The sequence below is a fragment of the Corvus cornix genome, chromosome 13, assembly GCF_000738735.6.
Source record: "Corvus cornix cornix isolate S_Up_H32 chromosome 13, ASM73873v5, whole genome shotgun sequence".
NCBI classification, from domain to species: Eukaryota; Metazoa; Chordata; class Aves; order Passeriformes; family Corvidae; genus Corvus; species Corvus cornix.
This window is the reverse complement of record NC_046343.1, coordinates 8,669,460-8,687,502: the sequence shown is the minus strand read 5'-3', so window position 1 is coordinate 8,687,502 and position 18,043 is coordinate 8,669,460. Positions and strand designations below refer to the sequence as shown.

The 18,043-nt window shown below is 40.6% G+C and overlaps 1 protein-coding gene across 2 annotated transcripts in view; it reads left to right on the top strand.

The window, feature by feature from the left end:
• Window positions 1–18,043, top strand: part of SPOCK1 (SPARC (osteonectin), cwcv and kazal like domains proteoglycan 1) — a 279,195-nt gene that overhangs the window by 249,421 nt on the left and 11,731 nt on the right. For both annotated transcript variants that reach the window (XM_039559692.1, XM_039559691.1), the window contains one exon: window positions 11,401–11,517. In XM_039559692.1, the coding sequence (XP_039415626.1) occupies window positions 11,401–11,517 (117 nt within the window). The remainder of the gene's footprint in view (window positions 1–11,400; window positions 11,518–18,043) is intronic.

Genomic DNA, 18,043 nt, shown 5'->3' with positions numbered 1-18,043 from the left:
AAACAAAAAAATTCCCGGTGACTTCTCCAAGATTTTCTTAAAATTAGAAGTACATTTTTATGATCAGTCATAGCAAGTGTAGTAGGGAATTATTTTTGATCCTTTGCACCGAGGCACACATGGAACAGCCTGTGGTTATTAGCTCACAGTGAAATGATGAGACTTTGCTGCCTTAGTGGGATGACTGCTTTTCCTGGCAGTGACAGGGATAGTAAAAGGTGTACTAAAATCCTGTCATCTACAGATACTTTAATGTACAGGAAGTTGTGGCAAAGTGGGGAAAGTACATTCCAGCTCTGTAGTGAATTAAAGATAAAAAAAAATTTAAAGGGATGGAATGTGAAATAATATCCCTGCATCCTTAAGGAGCACCAAAGGAATAGTGAAATCTAAAAGGCATAAGGCAACTTTTGGAGGAAGACTGAATAATATATTCTAAAATTCTTTCAGTGTATGACACCCGGAACTTTCAGCTACCTGTGTAAATTCAGAACCCTGGGAAATCAGATGCAGGCCCATAGTCTAATTTCAGTAGTATGGTCTACATGTACTGAAATCTGGGATTTGAACTGGACAGTCTGATAAATAAAAAATCTAGGCAAAATACTGTTTTCACTAAAGGATGAATTCCTGTAGACAGCTCTGTGCAGTGTTAGAGAAACCGGCACAGCCCCAGAGTTCCCAGTGTCAGAGCTGCCACTGGAAAGGTGCTGACGTTTGCACAGTGTACAGCCTTACCCAGCATTCCAAATCCTCAGTCCTCCAGGATGCCCGGCTGGATCTTTTACAAAATTTTATAATTGCAAACACTCTGATAACATTGATCCACAGCCACTCTGACTAAATAATTATTCCAAAGAGCACTTCTGTGGCCTGGCACGGGATGGGGCTGGAAGAACCGCCCCAGATCTCCACTCAGACACCTGCTGCTGCCCCCTCCCAGAACATTTCTCTTTCCTCACCTGTTCTTTCTTCAGAATGACCAAATTTTAAATTAGATTCAGATTATTTTCTCTTTGGTTTAAGCCATCAGCAAGTCAGCATCTAGGCCTGGGAAAGGGGGGTCTCCTTTCCAGGCAGCCTTTTCTCCTATTCTTTGCTTTTTTTTCCTCACAGACTTGCCTGTGCTTTGGGAAGATGATAATAATTGCATCTACAAAGGCTTACAACTGCCCTACAATACACCCTGTCAGCCTGGCCACTTTCAAAGCTTTCTCAGCCACAGTTCTGAATCTGTCATTTTTTTTACAAAACAAATTCCTTTCACACAAGCCATTTTTATCTTTTTTGGAATTGCACAGCTCATGGTTTTCATAATGCCACAGGATGGTTTTGATCTCACTCGCTGCTTTTCTACTATTTTGGATGTTAAATATTTTAATAGTGCAAATATTTTTAAAAATCGGGACATTTTCAATAAACCATATCCTTGAATACACAAAACTCAATCCTGTCTCTAAAAGACTTTAAAAATACACAAATGTGCATCAAGAGCTGGGAAAAGAATTGACATTTCTTTAAATGATTCTTCAAAACATGTGTTAGTAGGAGATTTTTGCAGCTACATTCCATACTTTTTTGAAGTTATTGATTCCCACAGCTTCTGAGTGCCAGGTGCTCATTAGTAAGTCCACCTCATATTTTTCTTTACTCTGTTAAATGAAGTTTTGTAGCTACATGAGGTAATACGTGTTACAGTAAGCAAATAACAGACAGTGAGTATTTTGAGCCTTTTTTTATCTACAGCCTTCATTGACACTCAGCTCATCTTAGCTGCCCTCTTTTTAATCCTGGAGAAGTTTGTTTTGTGCTTTAGCAGCACTCCAGCTGTTTGGTCCAGAAAGAGAGGCCAGACTGGCTTTGGCATCAGTGACCACCTCAGCCAAAAGCACCAGAATTTGTTACAAATTGAGCCACTCGACCACTTTGCCAGGTTAGGTTCGGGCAAGTTCCCGAGCACCAGTTCTGTAAGGGAGGAGGTGCTTCTTCATCTCACCTGCAGCTGAGGTCCTGTCCTTCGGGGAGTTTCCACAGTCCCTCTGCTCACACCACAGGACAGAGCTGTCTGCCCAGAAACCAAACCCCTGCTTGTGATGCACTTTCTTGTGCATCTGATGAGAAGTGCATTCTAATGCCTTTGTTAATGGGATGCACTTGAGCGCTGATGAACTGTCCGAGACGAGTGTGTTTGCTCACCTACCGATTGCTCTTCTCCTGTTAATGGCATTGCTCTGGTGTATAAATGGCTCCAATAAAATCCTAGTCAGATGATAAATCCGGGCAAATTTGGTTCTCAATATTCAGGACTATTGTATTTCCTTACCATGGTTTCTGCTCTGCTTGGTTGTTCCGTGCTGCCCTGAACACTGGGTCACAGTGCTGCCTTTCCTTGTGGTGTTTGTGAGTTTCTGGGTTTGCAAGGTGCAGTAGTGCATAGATAGTTCTGATTTCCTGTCAGGGGATCTTTGCAATCCACAGGGGAGCTATGTTGTCTCATTTGCACTTTCTTACTGAATTTCAATCAGTTTTCCCAACAGTTTGCTGGAGGAATTCCTGTGGGACACCTTCAAATGCTCCTATTCACATGCTGTCCGACAACTCCTCATTTTCTCTTCTAGGGTTGTCTGTGTTTTCTCATTTAAGAATAATTCACCACATGACAACATTTTACATTAATGAAGCCCTGGTGGTATCAGATGTGATGACATTCTGTAGGGAACAGAGAAAATAAGCACAGGGATATACTCAGTATAAAGTAAAAATCAGCTGATGTGCAAAAAAGTTAATGAGGGGGAAAACCAGCTTCTGCTGGCATATGCTGACTCACGAGTATCTCTCTCTCCATCCTGCTCAAGCACAGGCAAATTGGATTTATCTGTCACTTTTCAAGGCTCCCTGAGGAAGAGAATAAGGATGGTGGGCTCTACTAAAAATTAAGTGAATCTACTCAATTGTTTCCCCCTTTTTTTCTGTATGCTAGAATACCAGTTCGTGGAAGAAGGAGTCTTTCTAATAAATTCCTGGGTCCCTCTTGCAGCTTTTAGGTAGTATCCAATATCCCAGCAGGGATTCTGGGAAGAACGTGGGGTGGGTTTTTTTCCTGTGAGAGAGCAGATCAGTCCTAGTGCTCACTGTCACTCTGGAAATGCCCTGTGCTAGATCCACTCAGGCTGCACAGTGAGAGTCCTGCTTCTGCATTTCTGTACAATCTTCTGCAGTTAGTTTCCTCAGGTAGCAGCAATGATCATTATTGTGAGGGTGGAGAGCCCAAACATTACCTCCACAATAGGTATCTCCAGAACACACTGGCATTTGGATCTTGCTGCCCAAAAAATAATACCTTTTCACATTAAAGCAAACAAAAAAACCCAATGACCAACTGGGAGTGCCTTAATTTTAGATTTGAACAAACTTAAAGATATGGAGTAGTGTCAGAAGAAGAGAATTGTGTAAAAGTAGTTTTATCCTATGAACCACCTTCATGTATTTTAAAAGAATGGTATCAAATAATAATGAATATCTCTTTTTACTATGACAAAAAATTAATAATTTACAAAAATTATCTACAGTCATTGGGTTTTTTCCCAGTTCAGTTTAGGTCTATCTGTGATTGCACAAGGAACTGTAAAAATTAGAGATCTCTTACAGCTCATTTCATATATAGTAATATTTTCAGCTTCTTTTTGAGAAGTGTTGCATGTGCTTATGCTTCAACATAGGGATTCTGTGAAATCATCCTGTATTTTCACTGTTTTCCCCTATATATAATCTTTTCATTTTTATTCTTGGCTGTTGCTTTCCTGCTCCAATTGAACATAAATAGATCTGCCCATTTCTTCTCAAATACTGTCAAATTACTAATTTTACTTCCTCAATTTTGCTCTTTCCAGCTGAAGACCATTTTCATTATGGAAAGTACCAGCTGCCCTTAACATCACCAGCTCAAGTTATTTCCAACTACTGTAACTCAAAACATTTTTTACTGAAGATCAGAATCTAAAACTTCTCTTTGTTCAGCAAGTGGAGCAAAACAACCTCCTGGATGTGAAGTTCAGGAGGCTGTCTTTAACATTTTCAGCTGTGGCTTCAGAAAGTCTGTAGGAAACAATTCCATTTAAAGCCCAAATATACACACTATGGTAGCCTATACTGTTTGTCTAAAAACAACTGTCCCACAATTCCTTCATTTTAACCACAGTGAGTTTTGTTTCTACTTTTAATTATTATTCCAGCTTTGCTTATTTATTGTTTCCAATGCCTTAGTGTGTACTATCTGCTGAGCTGTCAGCGGCAGCCAGGTATCTCTGAAAACCTCCCATGGGCTGTGGGCTGTGTGTTTGCTTTAAACACTGCTTTAAACTCACAGCAGTGGTCAGTTTTTCTAAGAACTCAGCCCTCTTGTAAAGATTGGCCAGTGCTGGACAGGCCACAGCTCAAGCAGACTGGAGTCTCTTCTCTGAGATCTGTTGGGGACATCTGTTCAGAGTAGAGTGTAAAAAACAGAGAGGGAGGGAGGGAGGCAAGAGGGGACATGATGACTCTATAAAGCCTTTTTTTATCCAGAGCATTGCATGAACTGTTAGAAAAGTCCACTCAGTCAGACATTTTTATTTGCTCTGCTTTAGGTTTCAATTGATGTAACTCTATTCCACCTTTCAGGTGTTATGACAGAATTGAATGAGGACATTAGAGTGAGCTGGCAAATGAATTTGGGAGGCTAAGAACCATGCAGGAGATAACATTTTAATTAGTACCTGACATGGCCAGAATGTCACAAGGGACGTTACTCCCGCAAGCTTTCTGCTTGGCTCTGACAGTCCCACACCATCATTATAGTTTGGATATATTTAAAATAAAACTCCAGGCTTCTTAATCACCTGGCAAAGATGAACTTTCCTGGGTTTCCACAATTAATGTGAGCACAAAAGGAAGTAGCATTAAGTACTAGGAAAGCAGATGTACACTTTGCCTGCAGCACTAGCAAGGGAGCTTTGTAGCTCTCAATCTTCGTTCACACAGCTCTAGCTGAGCTTTGTGTTTTAAATGTACCATTTTAAAGAAGCTTCAGATCAAAGCCTGTTTCGTCTTCCCAATAACTCAGCTGCTCCTGTAATCGTCTCAAAGTCTGAACTGCAGGATCTTGGCATCTGCTGCTGTATTTATAAGACAAGGCAAAACAAGTGACAGAAGGATCAGAGGTGGTTATCAGCATGGGTGTCAACCCTGTGGAAGAATAGCCAGTGAGTGCTAAAAATGCAGTGAGACAAATATATCCACATAGAGCTTTGTCATGAAATGTTGGTGATTACAGGAGCGATTTTACATGTGAGCTGTTCATTGATCGGACCAGCAAGGCATGTTTGGAATGCACTACCTTTCCTTATAGTAATAGTAAACAATCCATTCCTTTCTACTTCATAAAATTATTGGCATAATACGTCATTTTTTATTATAAGAAGTTGCCTGAGGCCTCAATGAAAAGAGCAAATTAGAGCATTACTCCTTCCAACCACGAACAGTGAAATATTTGTGAAGGTGATTATCGCCAGAGTTGTATCACCAGAATATCACATATAAAACACTTGGGAGCCATCTACAAGTCACACAGATGTGTGTGTGTGTTTATATGCATCTGTGTGGAGTTGAATTGGAAGTGGAGGGTTAGCACGGCCCTGAATTTATCTTGATGCTTAGTTTCAAACCAGCTCCTGCAGCAGCAGTGTTTAGAGCACAATTCTGTATTTCTGGGAGCAGACCCACCCCCTTAGCCCGAAAGATGCTACAATTTTTTTAACTGCCAGTTTTAATAATCCACACACATGTGGACACAGTTATAGCACAGTGAAATAAGATGGTGACTTACCTACAAGAAAATGTAGTGGTGTTTGTCAGGGAGAGCATGGATAAAATTGCTGCATTTTCTTTTTACAAAGCACACAAAATACAAAGATAATATAAAAATTGGTACTTAGAACAAAAGATCTCCTGTCAACCTCCATGCTAAGGTACATTTATGTCAGACCTTTTTAAGAAGTGCTGCCACATTGTTTTTAAATATGTTTTACCATATAATTTTGTTGTGTTAGTCTTCAAAAATAAAAAAATGAGAGTTTTTTCCCGTCTGAATTGCTGAAATAATGCCTGTCCTACCTCTAACTGGAGGAATATATCACTATTGAGCAATTTCATTTAGGTTTGTGCTGTATCACATTTTAATCAAAACTAAATGAACTTGTCCTCTAGGCTCACAGGACAAATGACTGGACCATTTGTTACCACTCACATGTGCTACCAGTAAAGCTGATTACTGCTTGAGAGCCAGGCAGCAGGCAGGGCTGGATTCCAGTAATACATCCACTACCTCTTGTTGCTCAGGGAATACAAAGCCTCTCAATCCATGGGCTCTCTTGCAAAGTTTTCTGTTTCTTATTTACATTTTGTGGCTGGTCACCTCTACCACAACGCATTGATTCTGCTCCATGGCAGCACATTTGCATCTTTAAGCAGGTTATTAAAAAGTAGCGGTGTGTTCCTAGGCTGAAGATTTAATTTGCATGGGAAGAACACTAACCTCAGTAAATAAATATGCATTTTTTAAAGCTCCAACTTTTTTTTTTTTTCCCCTCTACATTTGCAGTTTCTTTTCTTCTACCATACAGAAACAGTTGAAGCTATTCCAGCTCTCAGGGCTACTCTCTCCCCTTTGGCATTCAGGGCATAGGGAATTTTCTCCTCAATCTCTACCTAAGAGACTGTATATATATTACTGTCATATAACAACAATATGAACCCAAAGAACCAGTCTCTCCACATGTAATTGGTAGGAATGTAGTACTATCTGTAAGAATTATTGTTAGACTAAGAACAGTAGGAATGAGAAGGCAACAGACATGCCAGAGAGATGACAAGGAAGTCAAGTAACACGATACCTTTTCTACACATTCTGTGAATCTGGTTGCATATTTTGCTTATTGGGAAATAGTGTAATGTATCACTGTAACTTGTTCCTGGACAATATGGACTTCTTGTTTGACACACAGTGTCAGAATATTCCAGCAGCAAGTGAGACACTAATACAGTCCTGCAGGAATGTGCTGTGTAAGTGTTAAGTTTTTTTTAAGTATTAGAATTCACTAGTAGGAGTTGTGAGGCTTATGCTTTTTTATTTTGTTAGTGGATGGAGATTTTACAATATTGCTTTGCTAGGCTGGAGTAAAAAATGGGATGTGATTCAGTATTGATTTAATCTCATACATCTACAGGTAAGTTCAGTTTTAATGTTGATTTCTATCACCAAGTACTATTGAAAGTCCCTATCTGAAAGAGTGAAATTAAATATTATACTGCTAATTTTTACCACCAATTTATATAGATTAGTATCTGTAGAGCTGAAAAAGTCCGTAACAAAAGCAGGCCCATAAAAGCCTGAGCCTTTACAGCATGCTAATGGCTTTCCATTAGGTCAGATTAATGCTTTCTGCTTGGTGAAAATAGGTATTTAGCAACAGTGCCTTCAGTTTGTGAGGAATAAATAACTGCTGGACCAAGTGCTTCACCCTTGGGAATAAATCTGCACTTTAGGTGCTTGTTAATAAATCACTTCTGCAGGATAATTTGTCACATCAGCAGATGCAGATCTGAGGATGATGTTGGGTCCAGCAGCTCTCACATCCTCCTCCTGCGTTCGCATTGCTGAGGCTCAGAGAAGGGACAGGTTCTGCCCCTGCTCGAAGTCCCACTGCCACCTCAAGTGCAGGGCCTGTGCTCTGGGGTCAGGTTGATGAGCTGGGTGTTACCCAACCTGCCTCTCCAGCCCTGGCTGGAGCAGCAGCCATCCCAGCCTGCTGCACTCAAGGAAGCCATCGGCTGTGAGCAGATGTCATCGAAGCTATCAGCAGGGAAGGATCCGGGACTTCCTGTTACAGGAGGATCTGATGTCAGATGGCTGCTAAGGCAGAACCTTTGTTGACATCAATAAAATAGCCAGGGTAAAGAATTATGGGTTGTTCTCTCTTTAAAAGGTGTAGGAAATGAATTGAAGCCAGAGTCTCTTATCTTGGAGAAGATACACACCACTGAAAATGCCTATTTACATATGTTGGCACTTGGGTCTGTTTCAAGCACCAGAGCTTTAAATGGTTGTTGACAGTTGACTGGACAGATTTCAGTTGCGAGAGAGGGGCTATGGAGAGATTCCTCCCTTGGTGATTCTCTTCAGCCTGGGTTCTTTAATCAGTGCTTCAAGTCATGTCAATATCCATATTGTTTGCAACCCCAGTGTTCTCTCCTTATAAATCTTCAAATAGCAAGAGACCCATTATCACATCCATTCCTCCTACAGCCCTGTTCTTCTCATCTGAGAAATGTGACTTGAAACTTCTATTAATAGTGAAGAGGTACATTTGCACTGCATTTTTCATGAAGAGGGTTCTTAAAAATGCTTTTTCTTCTACTAATGTAAATTTATATATAAGGATCTCAGATGAGGGGCTCCTCAGAGCTATGCTTTCTGATTGTTTCATATATAACTAATGGGCCCTACCATCAGAAATAAAACACTGAGTGCCCTGGTTCCCAGATGCCCAGCTGGAGGCTGGGCCTGACTTTGTTTGTACAAAACTCCTGCCCTCTGAATGTCAATCCGCTTTGAAGTGTCCCAAATGTGCCCCAAACCAAGCAAATTCAGAATGATTATATGCCTCTGATAATGTTCAAATCAAATAAATAAAAATGGAATGCAGTTCCGTTAGGTAGAAAGGCAGGATATTTTTAACCATGCATGGTAGCATTAAAATAAAATTTAATACAAGAAATGTGAAATAAAAGGATACTTCCTCTATTTTAATGTGCAGGAGAAAGTGAGATTGAGGGCATTAAATACTTGAATAGAAAGTTAACTGAACTTTGCATTAAATTTTGGAAGTCTTGTCCATAAATTTATTATTCACCTCATATTAACAGCAAAGTTGGCTCCTGTTTGACTCATGAAACAGCAATTATTCTTGTGAAGAAAGACTGCAGTCCTAAGAGAGAACCTCAAAATCATATCCACTGTGGAATCATCTCTAAGCAGCATACTTAAGGATTATCTCAGTTATTCACAGAAAAACTATCAGAATGCAGAAAACTCCAGTTCTGGGCTTACTGTCAATCATGCCTCAGATCAAATTCCAAAGGAAATCTGCAGGGTTTGTGGTCAGCAAAAACAAGAGCAATAAATTCACCCAGGGTCCACTCTCAAACACTGCCCTCAAAAAAAGCTATTTCTTGACACGGTTGAAGTTACAGACATGGAAAAACTGTAATGACTTCATTACAAATGACATTTTACAGACCCTGACATGTTTGGTTGGCTCAGTTATAGAGAGGAGTTGTTTCAAGTCTGATTTACCATTAGTTACTTCTGTTTACCATTAATTAATTACTTCTGTCCCACCTATGCTGGTGCATTCAATCCTAGTTTGTATTGCAATTTAAAAGCATGGATTCCAATTACCCCAGTCAATGCAGTTTACACCAAATGACCACTTCGTGAGATTCGTTTTAGAGACTTTAGTTTGGCCCCAGGGAGTGCATCCTGCAGGGTGCTGAGGCTGGGAGAGGAGGTGAGTTTGCTCCTTGAGTCTTCTCTACACACGGGGTGAGTTTGCTCCTTGAGTCCTCTCTACACACAGGGTGAGTTTGGGAGCAAATCCAGTGTCCCTCAAAGCATTTGGCTTCCCTTGGGTTGCTGTGGTGTGTAGGGTTGGCTTTGTGTTTGGAAGTACATAAATCTAAATCAGGAAAATGGCTCCAGAGTGTAGTTTATTTATTACTGTTTCTTTTTCCCGGGCCTTGACTGTCTGTGAAGCTCAGTGTACCTGTCCAGAAGGCACAATGAGGGGTCAGGAAGGCACAGGAAGGGATGTTTGTAGTCCAGAGTTCAAGCCTTTGCCTCCTAAAGGTGACTTGTGCCACAATAATTATTTAATAAGTACCAGGTTTGCACAGTAAAATTATATTAGTCATTTCTTGGACAAATGAATCCTATTTTTTTTAACCCAACTTGGAAAGATAATTTACAATGAGTAAAATGTAATGTTAGTTTCGGTGAGAAAATAAAGTGATAAGCTTTTTCACCGAGGTAGGCCACTTTACAATTAGTATTGCATTGTTTTCCATTTATTTTACATTAATTGATGGGATTTTTCCTTACCTGGACTCAGCTTTAGAGGGATAGTGATCTTCATATTTTTATCTTTCGTAGGAAAATTTATCAAACTCTTTCAGCATTACAGGAAAAAAAAAAATGGGTAAATCTTTCTTTTTCTCCCCCCTCAAATTTAGAAAAGGCTATAATTTCTATTTTTAACTTCAAAGTTATTCCTGTCCCAAACTAAAGTGCGAGAACAAACAAGTACTCAGCACAGCCATGACATATCAGCAAGTTCCTTGGAGTCATTGGAGCAGTGAGTTTAACTTGGGAGAGCTGTGGGACTCAATTGTTCTTCAGTAAGGCGGAAGGAGGAATATTGTAATGTGCAGTGAGACGGAGAAGACTTATTGTGACTGTGAGGGATGTCTGCCTCTATGGCATAAAATCTTGCTCTGTATTCCAAGAAATGTCATTTAAAATGTAGAATGAGTGCACAGCAGGAATAATACAATTGCCTGAGCATGTGAATTTTAGGCACTAAACATTATACAGAAACAAGAATGTTTTTTTGACAGAAACTTGTGGCTAATGCAGCTTTCTTCCTTAAAAATATTTGCTTCAGCTGGACATTAATCTCTTGGCAGAAATTTCTGGGAAAATTAGATACTTCCCAGTAAAATTTATAAGAAAATAAATGTTATACCAACAAAACATTTAGCTAACAAAATGGAATTGACAACCTTCAGAAGTGGCAGAGTCTCACAGTAGAACTAGAGCAACATAACAGTTTTTTCTGTATATAAATAAGTATATATATTTTCTATTACTGTGATAATAGCCTTATACTAAGCCAAATGTGGTTATAAATTATCCCTAGCATCTTTTTTGTGTAGCATGTCTAGGCAAGTATGTCCCTCCTCCCCATCTGTTTGACTGATACTATTCTCTGAAATCCTAAAAGGTGAAAACATTTAAGTTAAATAGTCACATAGCTCTAATTGCCAACCGGCAGGGAGCTCTGCGTGGCACTTCTTCCATCACCAGTCATGTCAGATTCCAAGGAAGTACTTGAGTATAACTTATAATTCATAATGAATTACATTTTCTTTTTAGCTTGCATCCTTTCCCCTGACCTTCTCTTTTTCCTTCAGAGCTCTTAATGAGGAGAACTTTACAACCATAAACACTATTTTTCTAATGGACTCTCTGGGGAGAGGTTTTTCCCTGGTGCTCCTGACTCAGTCTGGTGCTTTGTTCTTTCCTAGCTTGCACAGACAAAGAACTGAGGAACCTGGCTTCAAGACTAAAAGACTGGTTCGGTGCCCTTCACGAGGATGCAAATCGTGTCATCAAGCCCACGAGCTCGGAGACAGCACAAGGCAGTAAGAAAACCCCTTTCCCATTGCACATTGGGTATTGTAGGAGCTTCCCAACCTGAGAGAATTGAACCAACCACAGCTGTTGGTTCTACAACATCCTGTCAGGCAGGTGCCAGTGAATAAGCAGGTAGTGGAGACCTGATCCTGCAAATAAGTGCTGTTTTCTCAAGGAGCTGCAGTCCTTCTGTCCTCTCTCTGGCCCAAACTGCTCTAAAAACTGGCAGTCAGAGACAGACCTTCACAAGTTAATCAGGCAGATAACTGTGTCTGAAGGCTGTGGAGATCACCTCTATATGAGTAACTGAAACTGCTCAGGGACTTTCCTCAAGTGCTGGGGTTAACTAATATGATACAGTTGTTACAGTTAAATTCCATCAACCTCCAATTCAATGTGGCTGCATCCAAATCATTTCTTGGGGTTGGACTCTGGTCTCTGCTTAACGACCAGTTTTATGGCCAAGCATTTTCTAACACAATGTCAGTGGCATAAGATGAAAATATGGCATACAAGCATAGGGAACACTATGGCAATGTTGGAAAACACTCACTTAGATTTGCTTTAAAATTTCCTGTTAGCAGTTTATGTAAGAGAAAGAATAATTAAAATATCCACATCTGAGCCATGGAGATAGAAGAGTTAAATCTTCAAGAAAGCTGGAATCCATTGTGTCTGAGGTATTTAATAACACGATCTTTGCCTCCTTTGATGCCTTTTTTTTTTTTAAGAAAGGAAGAAAATGAACAGTCTAGAGGACATTCACTCTCTGTGGGTTAAGCCAACATGACTGATTTTGATGTCATTTTGCCACCTGGGAGGGGAAAGATTCAGATAACAGCGTTAAAAGAGGTCATGCTCATCAGAGAGCAGATGCAAATTCGCTTTCTGTAAGGACTCATTAATTCTTTTAAACAGTATGTCCCAAAACACGTGGGCCCTTGGGCTGCAAAATAGGATGCACAAGTTTGGCGTAGGTGTGTGCCTCACTGTCACTTCACTGATTCTCTGGGATGAGCTGTCTAAAGCCAGGGCTCAAACCCAGAATTTGAAGGGTTCAGTCAGCTGCTACTTTTATGGCTCTTTTCACCTGGTGTCCCTGTAGAGAAACATCACAGAGGCTACAGGGACAGTAGAGAAGACCCAGCACAGCAGGGTGGGCATTTTCTGCTGGTCCAGGCCTCCACAGCCCCTCTCTTTTGTGCCAGCTGAGCTGGGGTAGCAATAGATTACCTCTTCCTAAAGAGAAAATATACCACAGACTATATTGCTCAAAACTATACTCAAACCCAATAATTTCACCACATGTCTTAAAACTCTGTGGTGAAACAAGTCACATTCTGTGTAAATTACCTTTTTTCATGTGTTCCTTATTTTGCATAGTATTTACAACAAAGTCAGTATCTTTAAAACCACATGTCCTACTTATTTCTGAAATGGTGCTCCAAAAAAAGATACTCGCATGCTGAGGATCCAAACCGTAGTGCAAAAAGCAACTGGATGTACAGCTAATCATGGCTTCCAGATGTGAATTCATTTCAAACCCCATGACAGAAAGTCTTAGAGGCTTTGAACTTTGTTTGAAGTCCTTTAGGCCCAAAATCACAGGAAATCTCATTTTATCAGATTGTCAAAAGGATGTTTTCATGCAGATGATTTGTGACATCCTCATGATGACCTTGCCAGAGGCCAAAGACCAAATACAATCCTAAAGGTGTTGAATTTCTTTTTCTTTTTTTTTTTTTTTTTTTTTTGCTTAAGTAATTTCAGTGAGAAAAATGTTCCTGGTAGTTCTGCAGTGTTTGCTCTGATTCACAGAAGAGCTGTTATCTCTTTCTAGTTTAGTTTGATTCCTGGCAGCTTTTATTTGAAAGGCTGCCTGATGATCTTAAACACTTGATCTCAACAATGTTCATTTTTAGACTGTTGACTTAGTTTGGCACATTCTCTTATTTTCTTCTATATCAGTTTAAAAAAAAAAAAAGAAAGAAACTTCATGAGTTTAGATGCCTAAGCCATTTTTGAATGCCACAAAACTTGGGCTTGTTTTTCTTTTTGAGGTTTTTGCAACAGTATTCATGAATTAATCTGCATGTGCCAAATTCTGCAGCTCACATTCTCTCTGGTGGCACTGAAAATACTCACAGAGCGAAGACAGCAGTATTTGTCTCTCTCCAGCTTCAAACATTTCTAAAAATGAAAGACACCTTAAACAGGATTCAGAATTCAAAGTAAAGTTCACATACCCAAGGTGTAGAAAAGAATGTATGTGAATCCTGGCAAACAGGACACACACAGCTCTGGAAAGACGCTCTGATGTACACATTGCCCTTTTTTTATGGCTCTGCATGTGTTACCCTCCTCATCACACACATCACTTCATTAAAGTGAACTGATTTGGTTGTGCCTGCAGAGTTTGAAAAGGCACGAACATCTTCAAAGTAATCCATTTTGGATATGCCCCCGTGGCAGTAAAAGGAACAGATGGTGGGATGGGATGACTACGATGCCTCGGACACATCGGCTGTCTAGAGAAGGTCTTCCAGCAGAGATTTCTCTATGCTACATTAATTTTTCAAGATGTGTGAGTGTAAATAAGCATTTTGAGTGTATTATGTTCACCCCCAGGTGAAGAAAAAAAGTACACTCCTTTTTGTTTTCTTTGTAAGTCTCTTGAAAGGAAAAGGATGATGGAGATAATTTCAAACCTTCATTCCCTGAGCTCTCTGATCCCAGCAAAGCACTGTGGGCCAGGTACTTTGTCTTCTGAAGGCTTTGTGCAATTAAAATCTCCTCAATAAATGATACAAGAAACTCAGGGACTTGCTTTGACATAGGGAAATAATAAAACTAATTAGGTAGCGAGATCAGATTCAAATTGCTCCTGAGCCTGTTGATAATTCATAACATCCCTGTATTGTATCTAGAGAGTCTCCTTGGTTGGAGTGAGTGTTGTTTTTCTTTTACAGGAGATCTGTGCAATAGAAAGGATTTTTTCTGGGGAACATTTCTTCTCCTCCTTCTTTTATTTTAAATGATTGGGGAAATTAGGTTAATTATACCCCTGTTAATTTAATTGTAGTATACTTTAATAAAATAAAAATGGCTCATGTAAGTCAACTCTTGAAGGGGGAAAATAATTTTTGTCATGCCAGAAGGTGTGTTTATTTTTAATTAGGATTTTCACCTAAAGACTTCTTTAAATTTAATTCCATTTTAAATCAGAGGAGGTGGAGTGTTTTATGTATTAATGGGATGAGAGACTTCTACATGTAGGTCACCAGCTTGATTTCCTTCCAGCTCTGTAGTGAATGAAAGTTGTCAGGATGCTGTCAGTTGGAAAGAGGAACACGATGGTCTCAGTCCAGGTCCTTGTGAGCAGGTGTCCAAATGAGAGCAGCCACCACCTCAACTGACATTAATTGGCATCTGTGTTGGCAGCATCTGCCAAGGAGCCGAGAGCAAGAGGGATGTGGAGCCTGCACTGTTCTCCTGCTTCTCACCAAAGGCACTGCAGCACTACCCTGATGAACAGAAAGATGCAGAAAGGTTCTCACTGAGGTTGCTTATTCTGGGTCTGTTGTGCTGGAAATCCAGCCTGTTAACCAAGTACTGAATTCTTTACAGAATTACAGTATATGGTTTATTTCATCCAGAAAATTGCATCATATTTATAGATAAGTATATCAAAATACTCTAAAAAGAAGTTAATTCATTCAATATCATTTGGTCTCACCAGGCTGGTGGGAGCATAGTGACCTCCCAGTGAAGGTAAGTGAGCTCCAAAAGCCATTTTCCATCAGCTGCCGTGAGTCAGAGCCTGTGTTGAACATTTAGGGGACATTTGGCTTTCTCTCCTGGTGCTGGGTGCTGAGAGCATCCAGGATTGTTGGATTTGGGCTGCAAATGCAATGTTCCAAAATGTGATTTATGGGCAGTACCTTTTACCAGGAGACAGTAGGAAGTGGAGCTACTATTTACATTCAACTACATATTGAGGGACAATTAAAGATTTAACTTTCCACTGATAATAACCATCTAGCTAAGGACTTTGTGTTACACCTACCACTTCAATATTTCAGGACTTCCAGATCACACTGTCTGATAATCCAGCACTGTTTAGTAAACCAGCCTCTTAATAAATCTAATCTGGAACTCTGGTCACAACAGTGAAAGCTCCCTTATTTATAAGAAATTACAGTCAAAACCTCTTCAACTAATGTAATTAACTGTCTTCTCGAGTGACCTTTCACAACTGTATCTCCCATCCAAGCCCTGATGGTGTGTCACAGAGCAGCTTTGTACTCACAGCAGTCACTGCTGGTGATATGCTCAGACAGATCTGTGCTGAGGGCAGGCTGGTGTTGTATCCCCATTGTGCATACAGGTGGAGATTTCCCAGCAGGGAGGAAAACAAGACTCAGAAATAATCTACAGGCACTGTCAGGGGCAAGTTCATCCTGGGATCTCCTCCTCCCTGCGTTGATCCCTGCCAGTTAAGAGATGACCTTTAGAGACCCATCAGGGCTGAGCAACACATACCATACTCAACTGTTGATACAACACACCCTGAGGTTACCTTTTGCAGCAGTAAGTGCCACCACAGTGTGTAAAGTCCATTTCCAGAGAGGGCATCTGTGCAGAAAAAGAGCAGACTTTGGAAACTTAACTCTTTTTCTCTAAAAACTGTTAAACTGGGATAGCTGAAGCTGATCCCAGCTCCACCATGCAGTTGAATGATCCACCCCTGCCTGTTTGACTACTTTTAACCTGCCCTGGGGTGGGGAATCTGGCACCATATACCTGTACAGGGCAGGACTGTGTGCCCTGCTCCTGTTGCTCTGTAAAGGCAAAGGTGAGGAATCTTAAATCCTTTCTCTCAACAAGAGATTGCACAGTGATCAAATCCTGCTTGCCTTCTTCAGATGACTAAAATAATTGAAGTCAGTGTTTCTAATTGCTTCAGCAAGGCAAGCAGCTCCTCCCTACATCTATTCATGCAGCCTTGTTCTTTTTCACTGTGCTCAAACATGATTAGATAATGTTATGGGAGATAACAGCATAAAAATGTGATGAAATGTTCAGCATTATTTCTCTCTTCCCTGCCTGAGCTGCCTCTAGCCCTGAGCAAATGGCGTTACCTTCTTCCTTCCTTAGAGAAACATGTATTATGAATGACACAAACCTTCCCATTAGTTAACCCTTCTGATTGTCCCTCTGGGTCACTGACAACTCTCAGCCACAGTTGCATACAAAAAGCACAGCTTCCAGCAAAAAGCCCTGCTCTCCTTTGGATTAATGCCTAAAATAGCAGGTAGGCTGCAGAGCTTGGACAAACTGTCAGCGTGATTCCAGCAACATCTCAGCTTTCACTTTAACAAAGCAGCATCCTGAAAGGGACATGTACAGCAAATAAAGCTTAACCTCTTTCAATGAATGATGCAGCTGAAGGAAAAAGCTCATCAGGCTTCTCCACCTGGCCCAAAGCAGAGTGAGCAGTGCACAGGCAGGTTATTGCTCACAGCTGGAGCAGTGTGAGCACCAGAGGCCCAGGGTATCAGCAGGCCTCTGTCCCTGCACATTTCCAGCCAACGGATTCATGTTTCTGAGTCCTGGTTGAAACTAATACCCTTATTATCAGATTTATTATCTCTGTATTATAAATATACTTCCTGTCATTGTAGATAACTTGGAATTTAGTCTAAGCATTGAAAAAGCTTTGTGGATTTATAATGCCCCATGCCAGTGTTTTTCTGGAGACTGCAGGATACTGGAACATGTATCTCACATACACAGTGGGTATCTATATGCATGACTTGGGCTTTCTGTGATAACCACGGCTGCAGCAGTCTTTGAAGAGTCTGGGCTATTAAAATGAATGATGGTGATGGTTTCCAAAGCGCTGGAAAAGCAGAATCCTGTATTGCTGCAGAATCCTGGAGGCTGCAGGAAGGAGTGGTGCTGGTACAGCATGCAAGAGCATGGGCAGCTCTGTGCAGCTCCCAGCTGAAGCAGTGCCCTCCCTCAGAGTGCTGTAAGGAACAGAGGCGCTTCACCTCTTCTCTCCCCCTGCCTCCCCCAGACAGCTCACAGTCCAGATCAAAGCAGTTTGTTGTCACAAACCACACAGACAGGCCTTTGAAGAGTGAAAAGCAAGGATGAGAGGTAGAAGGTGAGAGCACAGCAGGAAAGAATTTGATCAGGCAACTAGAAATGAGTCTGGGAAACAGGATTTAAATTGCATTCAGATTCAGTCTAGTTTGAAAATATGGTGGATGCAGCCTTTTCTCATCACATTTCAGTTTCCTGGAACCAGGCCAACCCCCTTGGACTGAGGACTGAAAAAAAAATCGAGCAAGAACTTTTTGACTAGAAATAACTTTGAATTACATAAATCATGTCTGAATCTCAGCCCTCTCCACCCCACAGCTCCCACAGAGTGTGAGTAGTTTGTAGCTGTGCTTGGGCTTTAAGCTTTACACAATCAGTTGAGTCTTAGGATTTTGTTCTGCTTTGCACAAGTCAGCTCAATGT